The following is a 22,787-nucleotide window of genomic DNA, read 5'->3' on the forward strand; positions in this document are numbered from 1 at the left end:
CATCTGCCTCTACCAATCTCTGCATGTCGTCCTTCACTATATCCAAGAACCTCTTCAGTGGTTTTCCTCTTTTCCTCCTGCCTGGCAGCTCCAATTTCCACGTCTGTCCCTCCTCTGCACATTTTCAAACCTTACCTCTTCAACTTTGTCTCCAGAATGCTCAACCTGAGCTGTTCCTCTGATGTACTGATTTCTAATCTTGTCCATTCTGGTCACTCCCAATGAAAACTGTAACATATTCATCTCTGCCACCTCCAGCTTTACCTCCTGTCTTTTTGTCAGTGCCACCATCTCTGAACCATCCGTCATAGCAGCTCTCACTACCATCTTGTAAACTTTCCCTTGCACTCCTGTTGCTATCTCCCTGTTATAAATCACCCCTGACACTCATTTCCACCCGCTTCACCCTGCCTGCACTCTCTTCTTCACCCCTCTTGTGTACTGTCTGTTGCTTTGAATGGCTGACCCCCAAACTCATCCACCTTCACTCTCTCTGCTCCTTGGAGCGTCACTGTTACACCTGTCTCCCTCTCATTCACACACATGTATTCTGTCTCACTTCTACATACCTCCACCTCCCCAGGCTGTCTTTCACCTGCTCCCTGCAGATCACAATGTCGTCTTAAAAATATCACAGCCCACGGAGACTCCTGCCTGACCTCATCTGTCAACCTGTCCATCAAGACTGCAAACAGGGAGGAGCTCAGAGTAGATCCCTGATGTAATCCCACCCCCACTTTGAACCCATCTGTCCCTCCTACAGCACAACTCACCACTGTCTCATTGTTCTCATACATGTCCTGCACCACCCTCACATACTTCTCTGCCACTCCTGACTTCCTCACGCAAGCACCACGGTCCCTCTCTTGGCACCCTATTTCTCTAGATCCACAAAGACACAGTGCAACTCCTTCTGACCTTCTCGAAACGTCTCCATTAACACTCTCAAAATAAACATCACATCTGTAGAGCTCTCTCTCAGCATGAAACTGTACTGCTGCTCACCTCTCTTCTTAACCAAATGTCAGCAGCTCTTTCCTACAGCTTCATGTTACGGCTCTTCAACTTTATCCCTCTTATTACAGCTCTGAACACACCATTGTTCTTGAAGTAACTGATCATTGAAATAATTGCCAATTATTTTTCTGTTGATCACCTAACTGTTGCAGATCTAAATAATGCATATTAAAGTCTGAGAAGTACTGTTGTCAACATCTTGTTAAAATAAATGCTCAAGAAACTTAACATTAAAATGGTTAGAACCTTCAGTAAAAAGAAAGATAAATCTATTTTTCTTGTAGTTAAAATGAGAATTTTGTTGTTTCCTAGAAATGGATTAATAAATAGGAGCTGTGTATATATTCCCTTGTTACTGTTAGAAGCTTATTACCACTGTTAGATTAAAGAGAAGCAAAATTCAAGTAGGACTTGGTGAAATTGAACCGAGGATGTTTAAACATGGACAGAATCATGATTCTGTCCATGTTTAAACATCCTCGGTGACAAACAGGAGGACTGCAGCCCGAGCAGCCGTTACACAGATGAATAAAGGCAACTCAAAGCACCGTTTCCACCAGTTATTTCATCAGATGTCCTGTCTGTAAACACATCAGCCATGTAAGAGTAAAATATAACCTTTACAACTCTGCAGAATAAACGACTTATATTTGCACTGTGTCCATATTTAAAGGGCCTCATGAATGAGAACACATTAATATTCTTTAAAATTTCTTTGAGATTTGCTAGTTTTCTGTTGACCGGACAAATTTATGAAGTGACTTGTTTCAGCTGGAATTATTGCAGCCTGGTCATGAGGAGTTCATTAGGATCCAGCGCTTTGGCAGCTTGTACAGTACACATACACAGGCTTGAGAACAGTGCATGGGCCATTTCTATGGGAGGAAAATCATGGTAGAGGATCTGAGGGCTGAATCTGCAAATCATTGATGAGTTTCTCGCAGTAGTCCCTCTCCTCTAGCTAGCGGCATCAGCGGGCTTAAATTTGCCAAGTCATCAGACAACACATGCAAGCTCAGTTAGCAAGTTGCTTCTATAAACTGTACAGCTGCACTGCACAGACAAACATATTTAGTAACGGAAAACACACCAGAATTTTACTCACCGTACCTGAAACACAGACTTCTCGCACCCCACTGCAAGTCATAATAACTGTCAGATAATTCCATTAAAATGCTCCAAAAGGCACCAACAGTGAGTGGAGGTAAGGCCCGGCAGACAGTGATCAAGAGCAGGCTCACACAAGGTTTAAGCTTCAGTAGTATCCAAGTGGGTGAGTTACGAAAATGTTCACCCACTTAACAGCTGTTATAAACTACAGAAATAAAACCATTTGTTGTACCAGGCCGTAAATGTGATCATGCTGTTCAGTTGAGCATTTTATCATGAAAGTCTATGACTTGCATTAGGAGGCAGCCTCAAGTTGCTGCTTGAATGACCTCAGATACAATGACCTCATTAACCAGCAGATGCAGGATGAAGTTTTCCCATCTGGAGTGAGCTGTTGGTTTGAGAATGAAGACACCAAATATGTGACGGCTTCTACAGAGAAACAAAACCCATCAGGTTGTATCTGATGGTGCCAGTATCAAGATGAGCTGATTTCACTGTGGGTGAGGCAGCCAGTAAAAACACTGCTTTCTTGCAGCAATACACAAAAAGTCCTTTATTGTATTTTTTTTTCCTTTTCACCTTTTTAATGATGGCAATTGATCACCTCTTTTTGTACAACAAAAGAACAGCTTTAAATGACTGATAACCCAAAGAAATGCAAACATATCAAATAAAGTCAAAACCAATTCTGGATGTTGTTTAGCATTTTTGTTTCACGCCTCTCCCATGATCCCCGTCTGTTCTCAGTTTGGTTTGAACTTGGCATAGAGGTGCGTCCGTCTAGTCCACCTCAGCTTTCTGGATTTCAGTTCAGCTGTTTCTGTCCAGATAGAGGTCTGCTCTTGATGCTGGTCCTGGGTCTGATTTCTGGTCTGGTAGGTCGGTATTTTCGGCTGGGGTCAGATGCGTGTGAGCTGGTGCCAGAGGCTGGATGGCAGGATGCTCTCCACCTTCTCCATGATGAAGTTCAGAGGAGCAAACAACGTGCTGAGGAACTACAAGGAGAGAGAGACAAAAACAGACACACAAACAGGACATGAGCAGGACACCCAACATCTTATCCCTGAAACACACCATGTGCGTTTTGTATTCTGGCTACAATATGGCCACAGGAGCTGATCGCACCCTTTTAGGACAATATTTTTAATTTCACCAGAGGTACTGCAGCATGTTTCAGAAGTGTCTTAGAAGCACCTCTCCACTCCACATTACTTGAGAAAGCACAGCATCTTTTTTTTTTTTTTTAAACAGAAGCTACATCAAATTGCACAGAGCAGGCAAAGAAGGGCAGTACATCAGCCACAGGAAGAGCACTGAGAAGCCGGTGGATTTCCAACCAGGAAAACCAAGACACCAGGCAGACTACACACCTCTGAAAAGCCAGCTGAAGCCACGGGACTGATGGAACACAACTGTATCAGAGAACATGTCAAAGACATGCAGCATTGTACAGAGCCGTGACTTTAAGCAGCAGTTTTTCATCTAACAAAAGCAATTTTTATGTATGCACTGCAGCCCTTACAGAGCCGTGGTGTGTAGATGGAGTCAGCATTTTAGTATCTGAAAACGCTTCATGGTAAATGGACAACTGGAAGTTTGTTTACAAACCAAATATTAACAATCTGATCATTATCTGCATGGTTTCTGTAAAGTTTTAACTGACATTTATAAAGCTATTTTAGAGAGTGTATAATCAGGCAGGATGGGGTGGTTGTTGTGTAAACTGACTGTATATAAAAGATGGACATTGCTTCTGGTTGTAGCAGTACCTTCTAATAGCCAGCAGGGGGAAACTCCTAATGACTTTTAGGAAGTCAGTGGGTGATTCCAGGAAGTATGTTCAACAAACTTTAAAAATAAACTCTGAGTTGATCAACTCTGAGTTTCCCGTTTCAAAACAGCTGATCAGAGTTAGTTCAATCAACTGACCAACAGGTAAAAAAAGAGTAGAGACTCTCTTTAGTCAGTGCTGACCATTATATTTATTTAAAAAAGCAAGAGGCATGAAAAGAGTCATTTTAATTTGCTTGGTCCATCTTACTCTGTTGTTATATAGACAGAATACGTTGGTATTTTTTAATACTATCTTTCATTATCATTTACCAAACTTGAACTTTTAGCTGAAGTTCTAATTTTACATTTGATACTTAAATCTAATTATTCAGTTCCAGAGCAGCTTTCCAAGTCTTAAGCTTTGATACAGCAATCATTAGATTAGATAAAACTTTATTAATTCCTTTAGGAAGATTCCATCAGGGAAATTATATGTTGGTCAGCTAGATTTGAGATATTTCAGTATAGTTTTAGGAGGATGAGACATTTTAAATAAGGAATACAGATTATTAGGTGATTTTCTCTGGAAAACATGTTGAGGATCAGACTCTGAATTTCAGACCTTTCAAACTATTGTTTCACATAATTTAATGACTGAATCATAATCTGTGTTCAGAACACAAATTGTCTGCAGGCTGCATTTAAAAAAAATACTTAAAAAGACATTTAAATCCATTTTAGAGTCAGAGTCATTTCAGCCTCATCTTCACTCAAATATTCACTTCATCGCCAAGATCCAGCGGTGACATTTTCCCATCAGTGACTGCTTATAATATGACAAATGACTGATCATTGATGAGTCTGTTTTGTGTCTAAAGCTTTACAGATAATTTGATTTAAACAGTGACTGCTTCAGTGACATACAGTAAATGTTTCCAGTGCAGGGAAACTGACAGTCTGACAGCTGCATTACTGTCCACAGAGTCACAGAGTTAGAAAGATGGAGACAATTTATTCTGCACTGATAACAAATCCGTGACATAATCATTGTCTCCATCCTCATATGTCGACAAGTGAATGCCTGTAAAAGCACTTAAACTTCTGCAAATTGCGGGAATGTCAGCTGGTTCAGGTGCAGCAGAAGGGGAGGAGTCAGAGAGAAACCTGGCAGGGAGCAGGTTTAGTTCACAGGTAAAAGTGCTGTTGTAGTAATGTCACTGAACAAGTACTGTATGTGAAGTTTGATTGGTCTGGCTTGAACCGTATGCATCTATGGTTAAAGTTTTTGTAGAACAGATGGTGCTGCTGACGCTGAGCTCGACTTTTTTCTTCGAAACAGCCGAGCTAAAAACGAGGGGGAAAAAATCCAAGCAAATATAAATGAAAAGGCTGCGTGAAATGGTAAGACTGTGTCTGATTTCCCTGAAGGTTTAGAGATTTTTACATCCTTATTTTCAGCCTCGATAAACAAACTTTCCATTTTGGCAACATGAGGCCTCCATCTGCATATGGCATAGCTCAGGCCTCATTCTCAGGTTAGCATTTTAGCAACAACTAGCAAACTGCAGGTGTGGGGGTGATAGGGGCTCCACCTGAGCATCATGGAGCTCACAGAAGTTCCTACTTTCTCAGATGACAGATAAAAGCCATGAGAGGGTTTGTGGAGGGGCAGAAAGAGAGACCTGCATGTATGTGCCTGGTAGCTGGTGGTTTGATGACCTCTTCGCACAGCAGATCTCACATCTCTATTTCAGCTTCAAAGAGCACTTCAAAGTAAAAGTGTGTGTCCCATGTGTTTCAACAGTGTGGGCGGCAGGGAGAGGCCATCTCACAAACCAAAGAGCAGGGATGTACAGTACCTCACCATATTAGTATGAATCCTAATGTTTTATTGGACTGAGGTTTCATCTGTGACTTATATGTTTAGAAAACCAGTACAACCCTGTACAGGACAAAAAAAAGTGGATGCTGGAAAATGCTGGAAAGGCCTCATGTCCATTTACGAACCCCATAAAACAGCAGAGTGATGCACACTTTCCCCAACATCGAATCTGCAGCGAGCATCTGTGATTATCCTTAGCTGGATCTGGTGTGTCTTACTGTTTGAGAAGTATACACATTAAGATACTTTTGATTTATGGTTTCAATAAATGGTTTAAAGTACCCTAAGCAGGTATGTAATTATCCCTTTCTACACACTGGTTTCAGACTCGCTGATAATAGACGGCTGCCATACATATAGATGAATTCAGCCTGCTCAGAAAGAGCAGGAGTGTGTGTGTGTGTGTGTGTGTGTGTGTTCTGTGCAGTGTACCACCTCTCAGCAGGTAGATGGTATGATAGTGTAACATCAGGGTGGGGAGATGAGCTCACCCACATTCCAGAGGAGCAGGCACAGCGCTGCAGATTGACAGGAGGAGGCAGCGCCCTCTATTGGCTGCTCATATAATAAGTGGATGTCTGAAGGTGCCTCAACTGTGTGGGAGGACTTTTAACAGATGGCCAAGAGCCAGCAAAAACGTATACTGGGCAAGATGATTGGCCACTGTAGGTGCTTCTAACAGTCAGAAGTTTTTTTTTTCTTGCTGTCAGTATTTTCACATTAAAGGAGGCGGATGATGCGACTGTTGTCATTGTCTTGGAAACCAGTTGAAAGGCAATACTTGTGGTGAAGAGCTCAAAAGTGTGAGTAATACTCTCACATTTGTGATTAAGAATAGATCCATGTGGACTGTAAAATGTAGATTTTCATAAGGCACATGCAAAAAAATAAATAAATAAATAAAATATAACACAGACCGCTTTAATGTTGCTCAGCAGAAAGGCTGATGACATTACAACAATGACCATGATGCTGTTGGTGGAGCTCAGCCAGGGACTGCACAGCAAAGCGGCAGTATTGCAAACATGGTTTAAATGGCTGCTTTCACTCCATGAAATCTGGCAGATTTCTTTTAAATCCTGCTGCAGGTCACACAAGCAGAAAGGTCAGAAGGTCACTGGATTTTTTATTTATTTTTTTTTAATGAAAATGAAGCTATTAAGTTCAAAATCCACTGTCATTAAGTGACAATTAAGGAAAATTACATACTGGAGAAAAGGTCAGAGGTCACTGAAATCATTCAGATTGATCCTCTGGAGACTCCAGAGAGAAGGACACTAATCTGGACATTATCTGTGAAATTCAAGTTTTCTCTTTGTGTGCATGCATGCGTGCGTGTGTGTGTGTGTGTGTGTGTGTACTCACAGCTTTAGCAAACACTCCCATGAGTTCAGGGAACTGGTGTGTGAGCAGAGCCAGCATGGCAGTGAAGGAACAGAGACCCGCTGTGAAGAGGATGAAGAAGGGCAGCTCCTTCTTCGGGTAGACCGACACCTCGTGAAACACTGCTTCCACGCAGGACGAACACACAGACAGCACAATGTTAGTTCAGAGCGTATTAGTTCCTCCTCGAAATAAACTTGACTGGGTGCAGATTAACAGACTTTTTTTTTAATCAACTGTAACACTCTCCTTTGCAGTACATGTCCACCGACATTTTTAAGGATCACACCAATTCCCAGCATTAAATGCTTGATGACTAAGCTACTAAACACTGCTCCCTCTCCCCCTCCTACAGCCTTCTTACCGGCAGGAAACACATTGCATGTACCAGTCAGCCCTAATTTCTCTTATTATGTAAGTTACAGCCTGTCTCACTGCTGTCCAGAAGGTTTTTAACTAAATGCTTCGGCTCTAAACATAACCTCTGCAGATTGTTGTAGGTCAGGAAGATACCTGTTTAGTTTACAGTGCCCTCCATAATTAATGGAACAAAGACAATTTTTGTAGTTTTGCCTCTGTGCAGCACCACAGTGGATTGTAAATCAAACAATATGTGACTGAAGTGCAGACTTTCAGCTTTAATTCAAGGAGTTTTATAAAAATTTTGCATCAACTGCTTAAGAATTAAAGCCATTTTTATACACAGACTCCCATTTTCAGAGGTTCAAAAAAAAAAAAAAAAAAAAGTAATGGGACAACTGACTGACAAGCAGTTTTATGGCCAGGTGAGGCACGCTCCCTTCTTATTTCATGACAAATGAAGCAGACATAAGTTGATTCAAAGTGTTTGTATTTTATGTCATTTAATGTAATTTTAAATATGAGGAGATGTTAGTGCAAGTGAGGCAGACCATCATTAATCACAAAAACTCAAATAAACCTGTCAGAGACACGACAAAGCCTTCAGGGGAGGCCAAATCAATCTGGTGCATTGCTAAAGAAGGCTGGAAAGACCACAGAAAACAACTACAGTACATGATGACAAAATCATTTAGACAGTTGAGAAAAACAACTTCACAACTTGTAACCAAGTACAGACACTCTTGAGGAGGCAGGTGGGTTGTATTTCAAAGTTCACTGTCAAAGTCTACAATCATGAATGGAAATGCAAAGGCTTTACAACAAGGAGCAAACCACAGATTACACTTAAGCCCAGGAAGGTCAGATTAGACTTTACCACAACACGTCTAAAAGAGACGAAAAGTAAGGAGAAAGAGAGAAACATAGCACATCATCTGTCTAACACAGCAGCGGCAGCGTTACGCTATGGGTATGTATGGCTGCCAGTGGAACCGGGCCACTAGTGTTTATTGATGGTGTGATTGCCTATACTCTCTGCTCAGATTCAGCCAAATGCTGCAAAACGTATTAGACAGCACTTCGCAGAGCAAACAGATAATGACCCAAAGCGTTCTGCAAAAGCAACCTGAGAGTTTCTCAAGGTCAAGAAATGGGATATTCTTCAATGACTATGTCAGACACCTGATCTCAGCCCAACAGAGCTTTTCAGTTATTAAATACAAAACTAATGTATGTAGATATTCTAAAGGAAAACAATAAAGGCAACCTTTTCTGACGAGGAATTTCTAAAGTCTAAAAAATGATGAGGAATAACCAACCTTTTAATTCCTAAGTAAAAATGAAACTGAGGTAGACTAAGTAAGTAAGAGTAAAGAGTAAGTTTAAAAACCTGTGCAGCTTTTTCAGCACAGATGTTTGACATGGAGCTTAACAAAAAAACTCCCACAATTAATTAAAGCTGTTTTAAACACAATAATTTACAGTAAGTTCCCTAAAAAACATATTCAAACTATTTTTCCCCCTGATTGCACTATACAGCGTGCACATGCATGTCAGAGCGTCTCTTACTGGGTAACAGCTCTCTGTCCGCCGTCTCTGTGCAGATGGGGTAAGGATAGAACAGGTGACCCTTCTCCAGAGGATATGGGATCATTCTGAAAGCTACAAACACACAAAAACACAGACAAGGAGTTCTGCAATTAACAACAAGCTCCAGAGTCCTTCATAAATAATCATTACTAAATGTTTTTATACAGTCAGGTTACAATATTTGAGCTGTGAAAGTGCCCATGTGTTACCCAACTTCCAACTCACGAAGTACGCTTTAATTCACCAGCCATGTTTGTATGTTTACATGCGTTAGTGTGTACTCACTGCCCTCCCAGGTGCAGTGCAGCAGGTTGAGTGCCCCCTCCACCCTTTTCCAGTGCTGCAGGTGGAAGAATGCGTAGGCGATGGCCTCACTATCGCCTCTCTTCAGAATGTGTTCTGGAGGAAGAATCAGACTCTTCATCTCAAGCAGGTACTGAGGAGGAGGAGGAGGAGGAGGAGGAGGAGGAGGAACAAAGAAAGATGATGGAGGAGGAGAGGGAGGGAGAAAACAACACATCTGAATGAGAAACAAAAAGTGAATCAAAAGTAGCTCAATGTATCAGTGTCAGTGAAAAAACTAACTGAATGCATATGATCCCCTCTCTCTCACTCACACACACACACACACACACACACACACACACACACACACACACACACACCTCCTACCTACTCTTTCATAGTATAACTACACATAAGGAGACCTGTTGTGCATTTCAAAGTTCAAAGGTGTGAATGTGAGCGCTGCGCTGTGTTAGCCCTGTACCCTTCCTCTCGCCCTATGTCAGCTGGGATAGGCTCCAGCCCCCCTGCGACCCTGAACAGGATAATGGATGGGTCGTTGGTACCTAAGCTAAACTAAATTAACCCTTTAAATGTGATACATGAGCTTTTGTGAATTTTTGAGACTTCTACATAATCAGTTACATTTTCCACTGAAAAAACTGAATAAATTGCAATTGTTACATATTTTACTGAACTAACCAAATACTCCAGTCATCATGGTCCAGTCATGTGGCCTTTATGGCAACACGAAAATTCATGTGAACTCATCAGTGTCCAGTAGCTGTGTGTCAAATGTACTAACATATTTTTTTACAAACATATTACTTTTTAAAAAGTAATTTATAATTTATGACTCCCTGAAGAAACTAATCTGTTACCCTAATCATTACATTATCTCTGCACTACTCTGAAACGATGCCTGAGATACAATGTTACATTATTGCAGTTCAACGCACCAACACAAATCCCGACACACACACACACAAGATCTTTCAGTGTTTACGTTTTAACACAAAGCTGCTTGGCTGGGGCCAGCACTCTGCTCTAACATCATTCTGGGACTGTGGTTGCTGGATATTTACTGATGAGCTGGGATCAGTTGAGCTGGGATCAGGGAAAAAAAAAAAAAAAAAAGCACAGCTCTTATGTAACACACGTAACAATGTGTTGCATAGACTTGGCCCGCCTCCTTTAAGGGAATTTATTAAAGAAAGGGCTGGCAGGAGGAATGGCATCATAACACCCACCAGATGTGCCTCATAATGGCATATTTTGTATGTTTTTTCAATGCGACTTTCTCAGGAACTACGGTGTGTGTTTTTGTGGCAATTGCGACTCACTTTGGGGACATGTGGGTTGAACTCGACTGCTCTGTGGATGGCTTCTACTGCGTTCATCTCTGCTGTGCTCAGCCCTCTCCTGGACGCTGCCTCTGGAGAGAACCTGCGTGTGCGTGCAGACACACACAGTGAGCTGTGATTCAAAATCATGAGGTTACTTTGATCCAGACCTTATAGAACCCCCTCATTAACCCTGCTTCTTTAGAGCATTAAATAAATACAGTAAAAGGCAAGAACCAACTTTTATAAAGGTAAAAAAAATTTTAAAAACTACAGAAATTTATATATTTGGTTGCTTTTTGTTTTTATGAAAGTCTGAAGAGCAAAATGCCATCAAAGTGAGCGCAGGTGATGGGCAGAGTGTTGTACGCTGTGTAAGAATGAATAAATGGGTAGATACCAAAGGGTTTTACTGTTTTACGCAGCAGCAGCCACAACATTTATTACACATACTACACCCTTCACCTTAGTGATCAAAGCAATCATGTGAGGCAGATAATTCACTTCTACAATAACACTGCTCAAACCTTGAGGTGTCTCACTGTTCCTACACCATCGCTATTCTCTCATTCATACTGAGACCCCGGAGCCACTTTCAGCTCCATCTTAAACTCTTAAATAACAGTACAGGAATGTCAGATCCCCGAAGGAGCACCCTACTCCCTAAGGAGCAATACTCACTTGTCCGATACCGCCCTGGCTTTAAGCAAGGCTGCTGTGTAGCATATTGTTGCAGATTTAGGTAAGCTAATATCTGTGGAGGAGACAAAAGGTGGACAGAAACAGAAGATGGGGTGGAGTTTAGTGAATGTGGTAAATGTCTGGAATTACAGTTGACAGAGGGGAGGGCTGCATTTAAGGATCCCGCAGATGCCTGGGAGGGGAGGGGGGTTGTAAATGAAGATATTGAGTTTAGGTTTTGTGTTCAGGTGCGTTTTGTTATCAAGTCTTATAATTAATTTAAGTGTGATTTGCTTTATTTCACAGCTGTGCCATGTAAACATCTCCCCAACAATAAAACCAGCATAGACAGGAGCAGCACAATGTTTGCTGCACATGCCACACAAACTGCATCCTCAGACAACCCCACTCATACTCCCTGTATATAATAATAATAATAATAATAACATCCAGAGCAGAGGGCTGCAGGTGGTGTCACACCTTTGCAGCGTGCAAACACCTGCTTTAAAAAATACATCTTAACAGACCTATTTTGTAACTACAACTAATAGTTACATTTCTTCTCAATATATTATTTTCTCAGTTCATAATCTTACAAATGTCAGAAAATAGAGGAGGTTTTTTTTTTTAAGCATCTGGTATAATACGTCTTCTCTGAAATTCACGTTTTTTGCATGGCTGATAATAAATATCAGAGAAATCAGCAATTATCCAAAAGAACAACAATTATTTTTTAAATTGCTGTATTTTGTCAGAGCAACTGTAGAAAATAAAAAGATGTGTTTTCTATGAAAACAGCAAATCCTAACAAATGTCTCACAGTTTGAAAAAAGACTGGATGGACACACACACACACACACACACACACCCCTGTACGTAGTTGTTAAAATAGCTTGACCACGTAACGGGTTAATTAACACTCAACAGGGTATGTGGTGTCTGTACTTAGTTGTTCTTCAGCTAAGTACTACTTTGTCAGTACAGTGATTGTTACTTTTCACAAGTAGCTGTGCGTCACTGAACTGTGTGTCACTCACCGTCATACTTGGCCAGAACGGCCTGGACGTCAGCGTAGTTCTGGAGCTCTAGTAGTGACTCCAGCAGGTTTTCATGGATGTTGAACATACTGAGGAGAGGGAACTCCTTCATTAACTGGAAAACACACAACTGTCGTTACATGTAATACCAGAGAGGGGGAGACACATGCACAGTCAGTAGATATGAGCTTTGGGTCATCGCTACAGTATACAGGGTGTATCAAAAGGAATCATCCGATTTTAAAAGGCTATATTTTTTAAAGTAATGGATATTTTAAATGACATTGCTGAATATAAGGTTTTACATACAAAACTTATAATGTACACAAATGCTCAATAAGCCCCCCCGAGCGCCCAGCATATGTCCACATAACAGCCAAATACACGCTGACAGTCAAAAAGCACTTTGAAATTGGATGATTCTTTTTGATACACTCTGTACTCTGAATGTGATCTTTTATAATGAAGCCCTTCAGAAATGAATGCACAACACTGTCAACACTGTCTGTCTGTGTGGGTTTTCTTCTCACAGGTTGTGTACTTACATCTCTCATCATTTTAACTGCTTCTCGTGTTCGGCCAAGCTTTCTGGAGCACATGGCCAGCCTCCTCTTTATATACACCAACACATTGGTGTCTCTCCCTGGTGTACAAAAAAATAAAACATAACTTAGCTCAATCAGATCACGCTTACCTGCAGTCCTCTTTTATTATAATGCAACAGAGGGTGAGATGGACCAGGATCTATCATTTGTACTGTTTCTGCAAACTGGCAGTTTAAACATGGTTATTATTGGCTCAGGAAATGAGTTAGAGCATGGACTATACTCACTGTGCTGGGTCTCATATTGTGTACCGTGATGTTGGAGCTGCTGGCTGCGACGGTAGCAACCCTCTCCAGCTTTCAGAGCCTGTTTAAACAACCGCTCAGCCTCCACGATGGTGGTGGCCTCCTCCTCTGCCAGCAAGATGTATGCTGTCGCACAGCTGCAGGAGCGGAGGAGAGGAAGCCGGAGAGTTTTAACCAACGTTGTTGCATAACTCGTGTTATAGTCTACCGTAATTAATTTACCATCTCTATGCAGGGTTTCTTGTTTGCCGACACATCGCAGCTTCTTTGAGACATAAAAATGCTCCTGAGCCTCTTATGTTTGTCAGCAGCATTTGACAGACTAATGATCAAAGAAGTTTTCCTCCGATCAACCTGCAGTCACGGCCGTGATTCAAGCTGAGAGCAACATGTAATGCTGACACAGTTTCTCTGCACTGGCTTGGTTGTTACAAATGCTCCTAAAAATAAACCTGCATTTCATGAAAACAACTAAAGCTGCCTGCCTCTGAATGATGAAAGGACCCAGAGGGCCAGTCTGAGAAGTTTCAGATCCACCCCTCGACACCAACAAAACCTGCAGTTTCCATATTTTTAGTTTATTACACACTATGGACTTAAATGCAACAGTGTTATTTGGGATAGTGCAACTGATTCTTGTTTGTGAGTTAATTTTTTGCTAGAAGTTAATAGTTTACATACACACACAAAAAAAGTCCTGAAAAAGTTGCAAAAACACATATAGATGCTGTATTGCCAAATATAAGTGGTAAACAAAATTATTTTTTTTATAACTTAAAAAACAATTTAATACTATCAGGTAGCTTTGGTTTTCAGTTCCCTAACTCCCTCCTATTTTGACTGACTTTTGGTGGTGTAAGGCAGAGTGCCATTGTGCGCACATCAACACAATTGCTACTTATAATCTTCCTACTTCCTCCCTCCAACATCATCCTCTTCCCCACACTGAAATTCAAATTAAAGGGCCACCATTCTGGGAGGAGATCCAGGATGCAACACAGATGCTCAACAGAAAATGGTCACAATGGATCTTCCAGGGAGAGATCTAAAAATAACAGCCGTGCTGGGAGCGTCACAGTGCTGCTCCAAGAAACTATGCTGAAGAGAATACTGGCCAAATTAAATCAGGTACTGTAATTAACGGTACTTTTTTTTTTTTTTTTACAGTAATCTTCCTTTTATTGCACGTCACACATGCCAAATTCACGCTTTGTCAAAATCATACCATTTGATGGTAGAAGCAGGGTGTGGCCTAGGATGGGAGAACCAGCAGGGAAGTTGCAGTTAAAATGCCCCTCGGCAGTGGTATGAACAAATTCAATTTGGCGAAATAAGATATCTTATTTATTCCAAAGTCTGGAAATTTTTTGATTGATTTTCTACCTACAACGAGTAATAGGTGAAATATCAAGATTTTTTCTGAGAGAATAAAACTGGATTTCTCAAACTCTTGTCATATGCTCCAAGGACAGTCTGATGTCTTTGCTGGGTATCACCTGAGGCTTTCCAAAGAGACAGCACTGAGTCAGTTCTGAGTAGAAATCACTGCAGCGCTAACGATGCCCTGCCCCTGCTGCTGTTATGGAGCTCTTTGTTGTTAAATATATGTAATGTAATGTCTAAAACTGTGATTTCTCCTATGTTGTGGTTGTATTTATCAAACAGTGTTCATAGACACAAAGTGAATTTACAAAAGGAGAACAAACTAAATTAACTAGAGAGCCAATCAACAGTTAAACCAGGGAACAAAAGAGCCAGTCGTTTAGTTGCAGGCAAAGTTGAGGTTTATAACATATTAAATTACGTGGTGTGAGGAGTATTTGTCTGCCATCATGGAGGTCAGTGTACTTACTCTTTTCTTGGCTAAATGCATTTGTTCAGTTTTCTGTCCTCTGTGGATGAGCCGGATGTGCTTAACATACTGATCAGGTCTACACTCAGTACTGAGTTTTTTGGAGCTGTAATGTTGTTAAACTGTGTGTAGAACTCTAACTAGTGGGGAACTTTTTGAGTGGCTTTTATTAGATTTGACTCGTGATTCTATGCATCTGTTTTGTTTTGGTCTTTATTTTCATTTCTTTTCCCCGGTGATTTGTCTTTACCAATCTCTATTGTGTGCCATTCCTATTTTCTCTTTTTGATAACCAATGATATAAAGATTATGGCTCTCTCCACATTCACTCAGACAGGGACGTTTAAAAAAAACTGCCCTAATATCCGCCAAGATGGCTGCAGAGTAGCTGGACTTGCGTCTAGAAGTACAGATTACTTCAAGGAGGAAGTTTTAAATTGGGTAGGGACGAGTGAACTCACTCTTCAAGCTCCAGAGCTTCATGTGCTGCAGAGATGCGAGCCTGTGGGTTCCTTTCTCTCCACGCCTTCTGCATGACTGCCACCAAACACAGGAACATATTTAATATGTCAAAGAGGTCAAATTACGACCTGCGCACATGAATCAAGTCATGTGGTTATAAACACAGCATATACACAAATGTGTGTTTGCTTACTGGCATCAGCAGGCCGCAGGTGGTCTGAGTCACAGGTGAAGAAGGTTTGATGGTCTTGTGCTGACAGGTTCATGTCGTAATATGTCAGCGGCTCTCGACCTGTTACCCATGTATACCTGAACACCAGCACACACAAAAAGACACACATTACTAATAAGCTACTGACTAACAATCCAAAATACAGAGGGTGAATGAAGAGCCTGTGCTAATGCTCAAATGGGAAATAACTCTGATTGGCTGATGGTTATAAATGGAGCCCAGCATGCGAGTTTATGGCTGAAGAGAAAAAAATTACAACAAATGAGAAATGAAAAAGTAGAAGACGATTCAACAGGAGGAAAAGAGGCAGACACATCAAAAAGATAAAGAAAGGCACATAATAGAGAAAGATGAATCAGTACAGGGAAAGACAAAAATAAATCAGAGAAAATCAGAAGAGAGAAAATAAAGACCAAAACAAAACTGATGACACGCAAGAGGCAGGAAAGTGAACATGAGAAAGCCTTAAAGTCTGAAAAACAAAACAAAATAGAAGACACAGATCAGAAAGAGGGATGGAAAAAGAACAATAGTCAGAGGAAAACTGACTCCAAACCAGCTGGGGCTTTTCAGATGCATGTTGCTTTGCTGCTGTCACTCACCGATTATATTCGGCTCCACGAAATAAATTCAGCGGATTTCTCCATACTTTACATTCTGCAGAAGGGAGACAAAAAGAACACAACACTAGTGATGAGTGTCAAGGGCAAAGTTGCCACCGAGCCTCCTCGGTGCACTTCAAAGGGCTCGACTGTGCATTCTGCCATCTACCCTGCAGCTCCCTGACTGGCGCATCGATCTCTTTGAGAGCACGGCTGACAGAGAAAAGGCCTCAAAACTCCTCAGTAACCAAACAGACTCCTGCACAAACTTCCACTGCTGGCATGTGAATGAACAGATGAATGTAGGATTCAGGGCTTAATTGCATGGGTTTTAATAAGTGCATACAAAAACATTTTTGGAGTGTACATCAGAAAGGTGCCTAGCAGAACTGTGTGGTTTATGCTACACTCATATCAAACATCAACATGAGGACTACCACTGAACAACCAAAAGAGCTCTACATGAGTGAGCTTCCCCTTCCACTTAATAGAAAACCTGTGCTTCAAGGTTGTGGATGCTCAAATTAAACACAGCAATAGTTTCAAATAATGAGGTCAGTATATGTCAGTATATTCCTGTGAGCAAAAAGCCCAGACTTCAGACTGCTCTAAATGCCCTTAAGAGTTTTTTTCTGGGCTTCCAGTTCTGCTGTTTAAAGGATGACAGCTCAGCCGGCGAACTCTCCAATGCTTTTGTAACCCCCCAAAAACTCTCCTCTTTCAAACACCAGTGAATATTCTGATTGATCACAGAGAAAGGGGTTACAACATGATCAGCTTTCCGGACAGCTTGTTGAAAAACGTGATTGACCTCCCCTAAGACAAATAACTTGCAATTGAATGGAGACATCAAGCACTGGCCCCAAAGCCCAATCCACTGTGGTCAAGTTTGGAAGCTACCAAGTGAAAAAGAAGGTGCTCCAGAGAGCATGGCAGAAAAGTGTTCTCTGATAAAGTTTACGTCTACATTTTTTCCCCCCATTGAAGTGCTTAAGAAATGCAGTGAGCACTCGGCTGTATCAGAATGCAAGAGAGGCAAAGAGTTTACAGTTAATGTGGTGAGGCCCCTCACTTGCCCAGAACAAGACGAAATCCAGATTTTAAACGGGACTCCCACATCCTGCATCAGTTTTTCTTACACTGACCAGCGCACAGGGAACCTAATGATCTCCAACAACTTTTGGTCATTCGAAGCTATTTCAGCCTCATTCCAAGAGATGGGACTCCTTCACTTTTACTTTTAATCTAATTAAATGAGTCAGGAACTGCTGAGTGGAAAGTTATCCAGCTATAAATTACTTTAAATCTTTTCTTTCCTTTAAACTACCTGTGGGCCTTTTCTTTAGGGCCCCACCACTGGTGTCATGTGGGACTTTCCCTTACAGGGCCTCTGATTCTACGAGGTCCCCCGAGGCTCACTTGAAATGGGCCTCTGCATTCAAAACAGTTCTTTTACATCACTTTGACGATGTTCTGTTCAAAAATGTTCCTTTCTCTATGTTCGAGTTTGAGGTTTGCTCTTTGGGGGAGTTTTGTTCAGTGCACACTTTACTTATGACAAAAGATTTAGAAATCTACGAACAAGCAAGTTCTCAAAGTTATATCGTTTAAAGTGAAGATGATTTCAAACTCAGCCAAGAGAAGTCAGATACTGTCAAAGATGAATCTTGCAAGAGACACATCTTACCTAACAATCTAATAAAGAGTTAAAAGATCTTGAAACACAGCATAAAAAGGAACAAAATCCAAACTTGATGACAAACAAAGAAAATTAGGAATGAAATAAATATAATCACAGGAAAAAAAAGGTATTATTTTGGATTTGTAAGGGGGAAAGGTGTCAAAGTGCTGTTATAGTAAAGTTGTTGAACAAATGTGTAAAGTTTGATGGGTCTAGCTTGATGAGTATGCATCTATGGTGTGAATTTGCACATCCTAGGTCACGTCGTTCTCAAATGATGGCCAACGGTAATGTTTTTGTGGAACAGACACCGATGCCAAGGCTATGACAATAGCGCAACCTTTTTCTTTGAAACAGCCGAGCTAATACCATAACTTTCTCTCCTTCCTCAGCTGTACAATTGACAGTACAAAAATTTTACAGTACCAGTCAAAAGTTTGGACACCCATTCATGAGTGTGTCCAAACTTTTTTTTTTTGGTATTTTTGGCCACAGCGGCTTTTATCGGCAGTAGAGGGAGACAGGAAATGGGGAAAAGATAAAGGGGAAGTCATGCGGGCAAATTGGCGACAGGCTGGGACTCGAACCTGCGCCGGCTGCACCGCAACGCGGCATATGCATGTGGTCGCCTGCTCCACCACTGAGCCACCTGGGTGCCCAGTGTGTCCAAACTTTTGACTGCTACTTTTATTCCAAGCACTCTCAGTAGAAATTCCCTAAAAACAGTTTTCTGATTTGAATTAAATTATTTCTAGATTTATTTGACAGGAAAAGAAAGACAGGGTTAAACTTAAAACACTGCAACTCCTGACTAGGATGCCTATTGGCATAAAGTGTTCTGGGCATGTCCTGCCAGAGTAGGTCCCAGGGCAGACCTAGGACACACTGGAGAAACTGTATCTTTCAGCTGGCCTGGGAATGCCTCGGTGTTCCCCCATATAAGCTGGAAGAGGTAGCCGGGGAGAGGGAGGGCTGGGTTTTTCTAATTAGGCTGCTGGCCCCATGACATGGATGGATGGATGGCTGGTCGGTCTCTAAACTAGCAACAATCCACAGAATTTCATTAAGCAAAGCCAAATTTGAAATAAATCAGCTCTACAAACACACAGAATTCATGCTGTACCACATCCTTGCATTTCATTTCCACAACCATGTCTAATCAATCAAGAGTCTTCACTGAAAACAGTCTGACTTCTGCTGTAACACAGAAAAATATTAAGCTGCACCGTGCATCTCTGAATTGAACTGAGAGATTTACGCAGAGCAGATTATTAGCCAGCAAACGGAGGATTAGTACACTTGAGCACACATAATCCTATTTAATTCAAAGTTGTTTGGCTGGAAAGAAAAGCATGCTGCATCATGTGTCCACAAAGAGTTCAACAACTGAACGCTCAAGAAAACCTGAGTGAGCTTATTTAACATTATTATTTTTTAAACAAACTTTCACTGCAACTCTTATTCACTTCTGATTCTTCAACTGAGTAGCTGCTGGAGTAAAGAAGACTGGGACTCATGCTGCATTTTGGATATGCTTATGTTGAATAAATGTTTTCCTTTATTATCTGCAAGGGAATTATTCAGCAGAGACATTTTCCTCTTTTACAATGAATAACTTTTCACAGAGAAGCAAATATAGAGATTAACCGTGATCAAAGCGTCACTAATGCAGAAGTCAAGAAGCTGCTGAGCACAGCTCACTCTGGCTGTGGAAGATACTTCTGGACATTAATTTCTTAGACTGCCTCTGCTTTAAATCAGCAACTGCATTGCCAGTTCAATGAAATTTTACGAGTATATTTATTTAAAGGATTATATTATTCCAGATCTTAATGTATCTGTAATCAATCATTTTAAGCAGAGACACCCAGATCTCCTTCTCCCTCCCCCTTCCAGCTCTCTTGGAGGCCAAGCCAGATGATAGATTTAATCTCTCCAGATCCCAAATAGGACAAACTCAAAACACCTTACCAAGGAGATGCCCAAGAGGTATCCTGGTCAGATGCCCGGGCCACCTAAACTGGCTCCTTTTGATGTTGAGTAGTATTGACTTAGCTCCTCACCCTCTGAGGCTGAGCCCATACACCCTAAGGAGGAAGCTCATTTCCACTGCTTGCATCTGTGATCTTGTTCTTTTGATCACTACCCACAGTTCATGGCCAGGTGAAGGTAAGGACATAGATTGACTGGTAAAAGGACAGTTTCATAAGGAAAGTGTGCACCTTCAAACTTCACTAAGTCCATGTGCCAAATGAAATACATGTTCCTCAGCTTTCTGCATCTGTAACAGTTATTTTTGTAAAACAAAACAAAAAAAACTGTAAGTAAAAACACGTGTGAGGACTTCTCTCAGAACTACACATTGAAATCAGTCTTTTCATTGCGTTCAGGAGGACGCTGGGATTTGACTCAACAGTGGAAAAATTGTTTTGTAGCTTCACAACATTTCAACTATTTAATTATCTTTTCTTTTTCTTTTTTAAGTTCACCAAGCAGAACCAAACTGAAAGGTTCTGTTAAAACACAAGGGCTAAAGAGCTGAATCAAGAAGCCAGAGTTGCTAAGCAGGTGAAATCAACTGATGAATGACTCGTTAATAATCGTCATTTATCATGATAATCAACTTAGGCAGGCTAAAAAAAAATAGGCACTTTTTAAAGGGGGCTTTAAATATAATTCAAATTAATGTCAGTAAATAAATGTTGGGGTTTCATCTGTCTAGAAGTAAAGCCAAGGCTAACAAGTGTTTTAAACCATAAAACTCATCTCACAAGGGCTGCTGCCTACTGTGCAAGCCTTCTCTGTGGGAGTACTGTGAGTGCAGATGGGGACAACAAAAGGCCCAGGTGGAAGCACACTCATCTTGGGAAACCTGCACGGTAGCCACAGGGAGAGCGATGGAGAGCCACAGGCAAAAACCAACTAATAAATCAGTTTCTTGCCAAAAAAAGTGGATGAAAGTAGGTGAGAAACTCAAATCTCAGAGTCAAGGGTAGCTGTAACAAAGCCATGATCACTGAATCAATGCAATGTAACCTAAACTGTAAGGCAATCTGCATGTTCAGGGTGCGGCAAAAGTGCATCGATATAAAGAAAGAGGTACGTTTGATTTATAACACTATAAGACTGTATTCAACTGTAACTGTTTCATCCTGATTATCTTGTTTTCACAGTCATTTAAGACCAAAATCATAACTGAAATTAAAATCTAATTAATTGTCTGTAAGTCTTATAATATGGGCCAAAAACAGTAACTAACAGTATCAAAAGATTTGCATGGAGGAAAAGCTGCTTGGATGTTTTTTAATCACCTGAAGCTGTATTTACATTAATGTGTACTTTCTTTATTCTTTCTGGTGTGAAAATTTCACACTACGGCTAAAATCATATGTTATCTTGCTTTTTGCACTTTTTTCTTAGAAGCAGATCATTAATGTATTAGCTCTTACCAGACACACTTTGCCGACTGGAGTCGGCCTCCCCATTACTGGTGTTTGAGTTATTGGGAGAGCTGCTGTCCACTCCCCCCAGCAGGGGGCGCAGGTGGCTCACAGACACCTGCTCTATGAAGGAAGTCCCATATTTCCTGAAATACCACCACTCAAAGATCTGAGAGAAACAGACAGAAAATCATTCATTTAACTGTCCATTCAATAAGACGCCATTTTTGTGCACATTCTTCTTACATTAGCACTTCCTCAGTCTTTACAAAAATAATTCAAAATCTCTTCATATGGTAGTAAACTTACTTTCAGTGCCAGCCATTTAGATTTTTAATCAGGACAAACTAAAGACAATTACTAGAGCTCAGAAAACACCACGTCAGCTAAAGAGCTCCAGCTGTGCTTAGCTAGTCACCATTCTCCATCAGCTTTTAACACACCCTTATTATTGTAATCTGAGTGCGAGCAGATTAACACTGTCTGCATAATTGGAAATCAGGCTTGTGCCAGAGAGGCCCCAGGGTGTGCTTCTCCAGTATTTTAACAATTACCACCTTCAGCCAGAAGGGAGGATCCAGTCAGTGAAACTTTTTCTTCAATTGGACTGAAAGTGTGAAGACTGCTGAGTCATGATGGCAAATTTAGAATGACTCAGATGGAGGAGTGAGGTCATTCAATGACGTGCAGGTTAACAGGTCCATGAGCAAAATAGTGAATGCTGCACTGCTCCTGATCAAATGATAACTGCTGTTGAACTGACAGCTACTTGAATAACGACTTGAGAAGAACTATGAACTTCAAGTGATTGATGCTCAAGAAAAAGGACAAATTTAGGGACTTAAATTGTTAAAAAAAAAAAAAAAAAAAAAAACATTGTGAAAGTTTGAACAGACATGAGACAAAACATGGCACTCAGTAGATCCTGAAATAAAATCTATGGGAGAATACTGCTACAAAAGTCTAATTTCCAGACAGGAAAAGCTTTTTAAATCCAGATTCTGGACCAAAGTCAGCAAACATTTTAAGTGGTTTTACTGTGATTTGACTGGTGATTCTATACACAAAGGTGCAGTGACCAGTGAAACTCGAGTTAATTTAGATAATACTTTAAAATAACTGCTCAAACAGGTGCCTGGAGGCATTTCCATATCGCTGCGAAATGGTAAGATCTGCTTCTAGAAGTGCTTTTGTTTTAATAACT

The 22,787-nt window shown here is 40.9% G+C and overlaps 1 protein-coding gene across 4 annotated transcripts in view; it reads right to left on the reverse strand.

The window, feature by feature from the left end:
- Nucleotides 1-2,527: 2,527 nt before the first annotated feature.
- The window catches only part of LOC115781527 (suppressor of tumorigenicity 7 protein homolog), a 65,490-nt gene continuing 45,230 nt past the window's right edge, over nucleotides 2,528-22,787 (reverse strand). For 2 of the 4 annotated variants that reach the window (XM_030731216.1, XM_030731213.1), the window contains 13 exons: nucleotides 21,593-21,752; nucleotides 16,463-16,517; nucleotides 15,822-15,937; nucleotides 15,628-15,703; nucleotides 13,297-13,451; nucleotides 13,010-13,107; nucleotides 12,465-12,579; nucleotides 11,428-11,500; nucleotides 10,747-10,849; nucleotides 9,404-9,554; nucleotides 9,098-9,190; nucleotides 7,151-7,296; nucleotides 2,528-3,125 (listed from right to left, as the gene is read on the reverse strand). In XM_030731216.1, the coding sequence (XP_030587076.1) occupies nucleotides 3,030-3,125; nucleotides 7,151-7,296; nucleotides 9,098-9,190; nucleotides 9,404-9,554; nucleotides 10,747-10,849; nucleotides 11,428-11,500; nucleotides 12,465-12,579; nucleotides 13,010-13,107; nucleotides 13,297-13,451; nucleotides 15,628-15,703; nucleotides 15,822-15,937; nucleotides 16,463-16,517; nucleotides 21,593-21,752 (1,437 nt within the window). In that variant the 3' untranslated portion in view covers nucleotides 2,528-3,029. The remainder of the gene's footprint in view (nucleotides 3,126-7,150; nucleotides 7,297-9,097; nucleotides 9,191-9,403; nucleotides 9,555-10,746; nucleotides 10,850-11,427; nucleotides 11,501-12,464; nucleotides 12,580-13,009; nucleotides 13,108-13,296; nucleotides 13,452-15,627; nucleotides 15,704-15,821; nucleotides 15,938-16,462; nucleotides 16,518-21,592; nucleotides 21,753-22,787) is intronic. The other 2 variants (XM_030731215.1, XM_030731214.1) reach the window with 2 other exon arrangements.

The sequence above is a fragment of the Archocentrus centrarchus genome, chromosome 6 (assembly GCF_007364275.1).
Source record: "Archocentrus centrarchus isolate MPI-CPG fArcCen1 chromosome 6, fArcCen1, whole genome shotgun sequence".
NCBI lineage: Eukaryota > Metazoa > Chordata > Actinopteri > Cichliformes > Cichlidae > Archocentrus > Archocentrus centrarchus.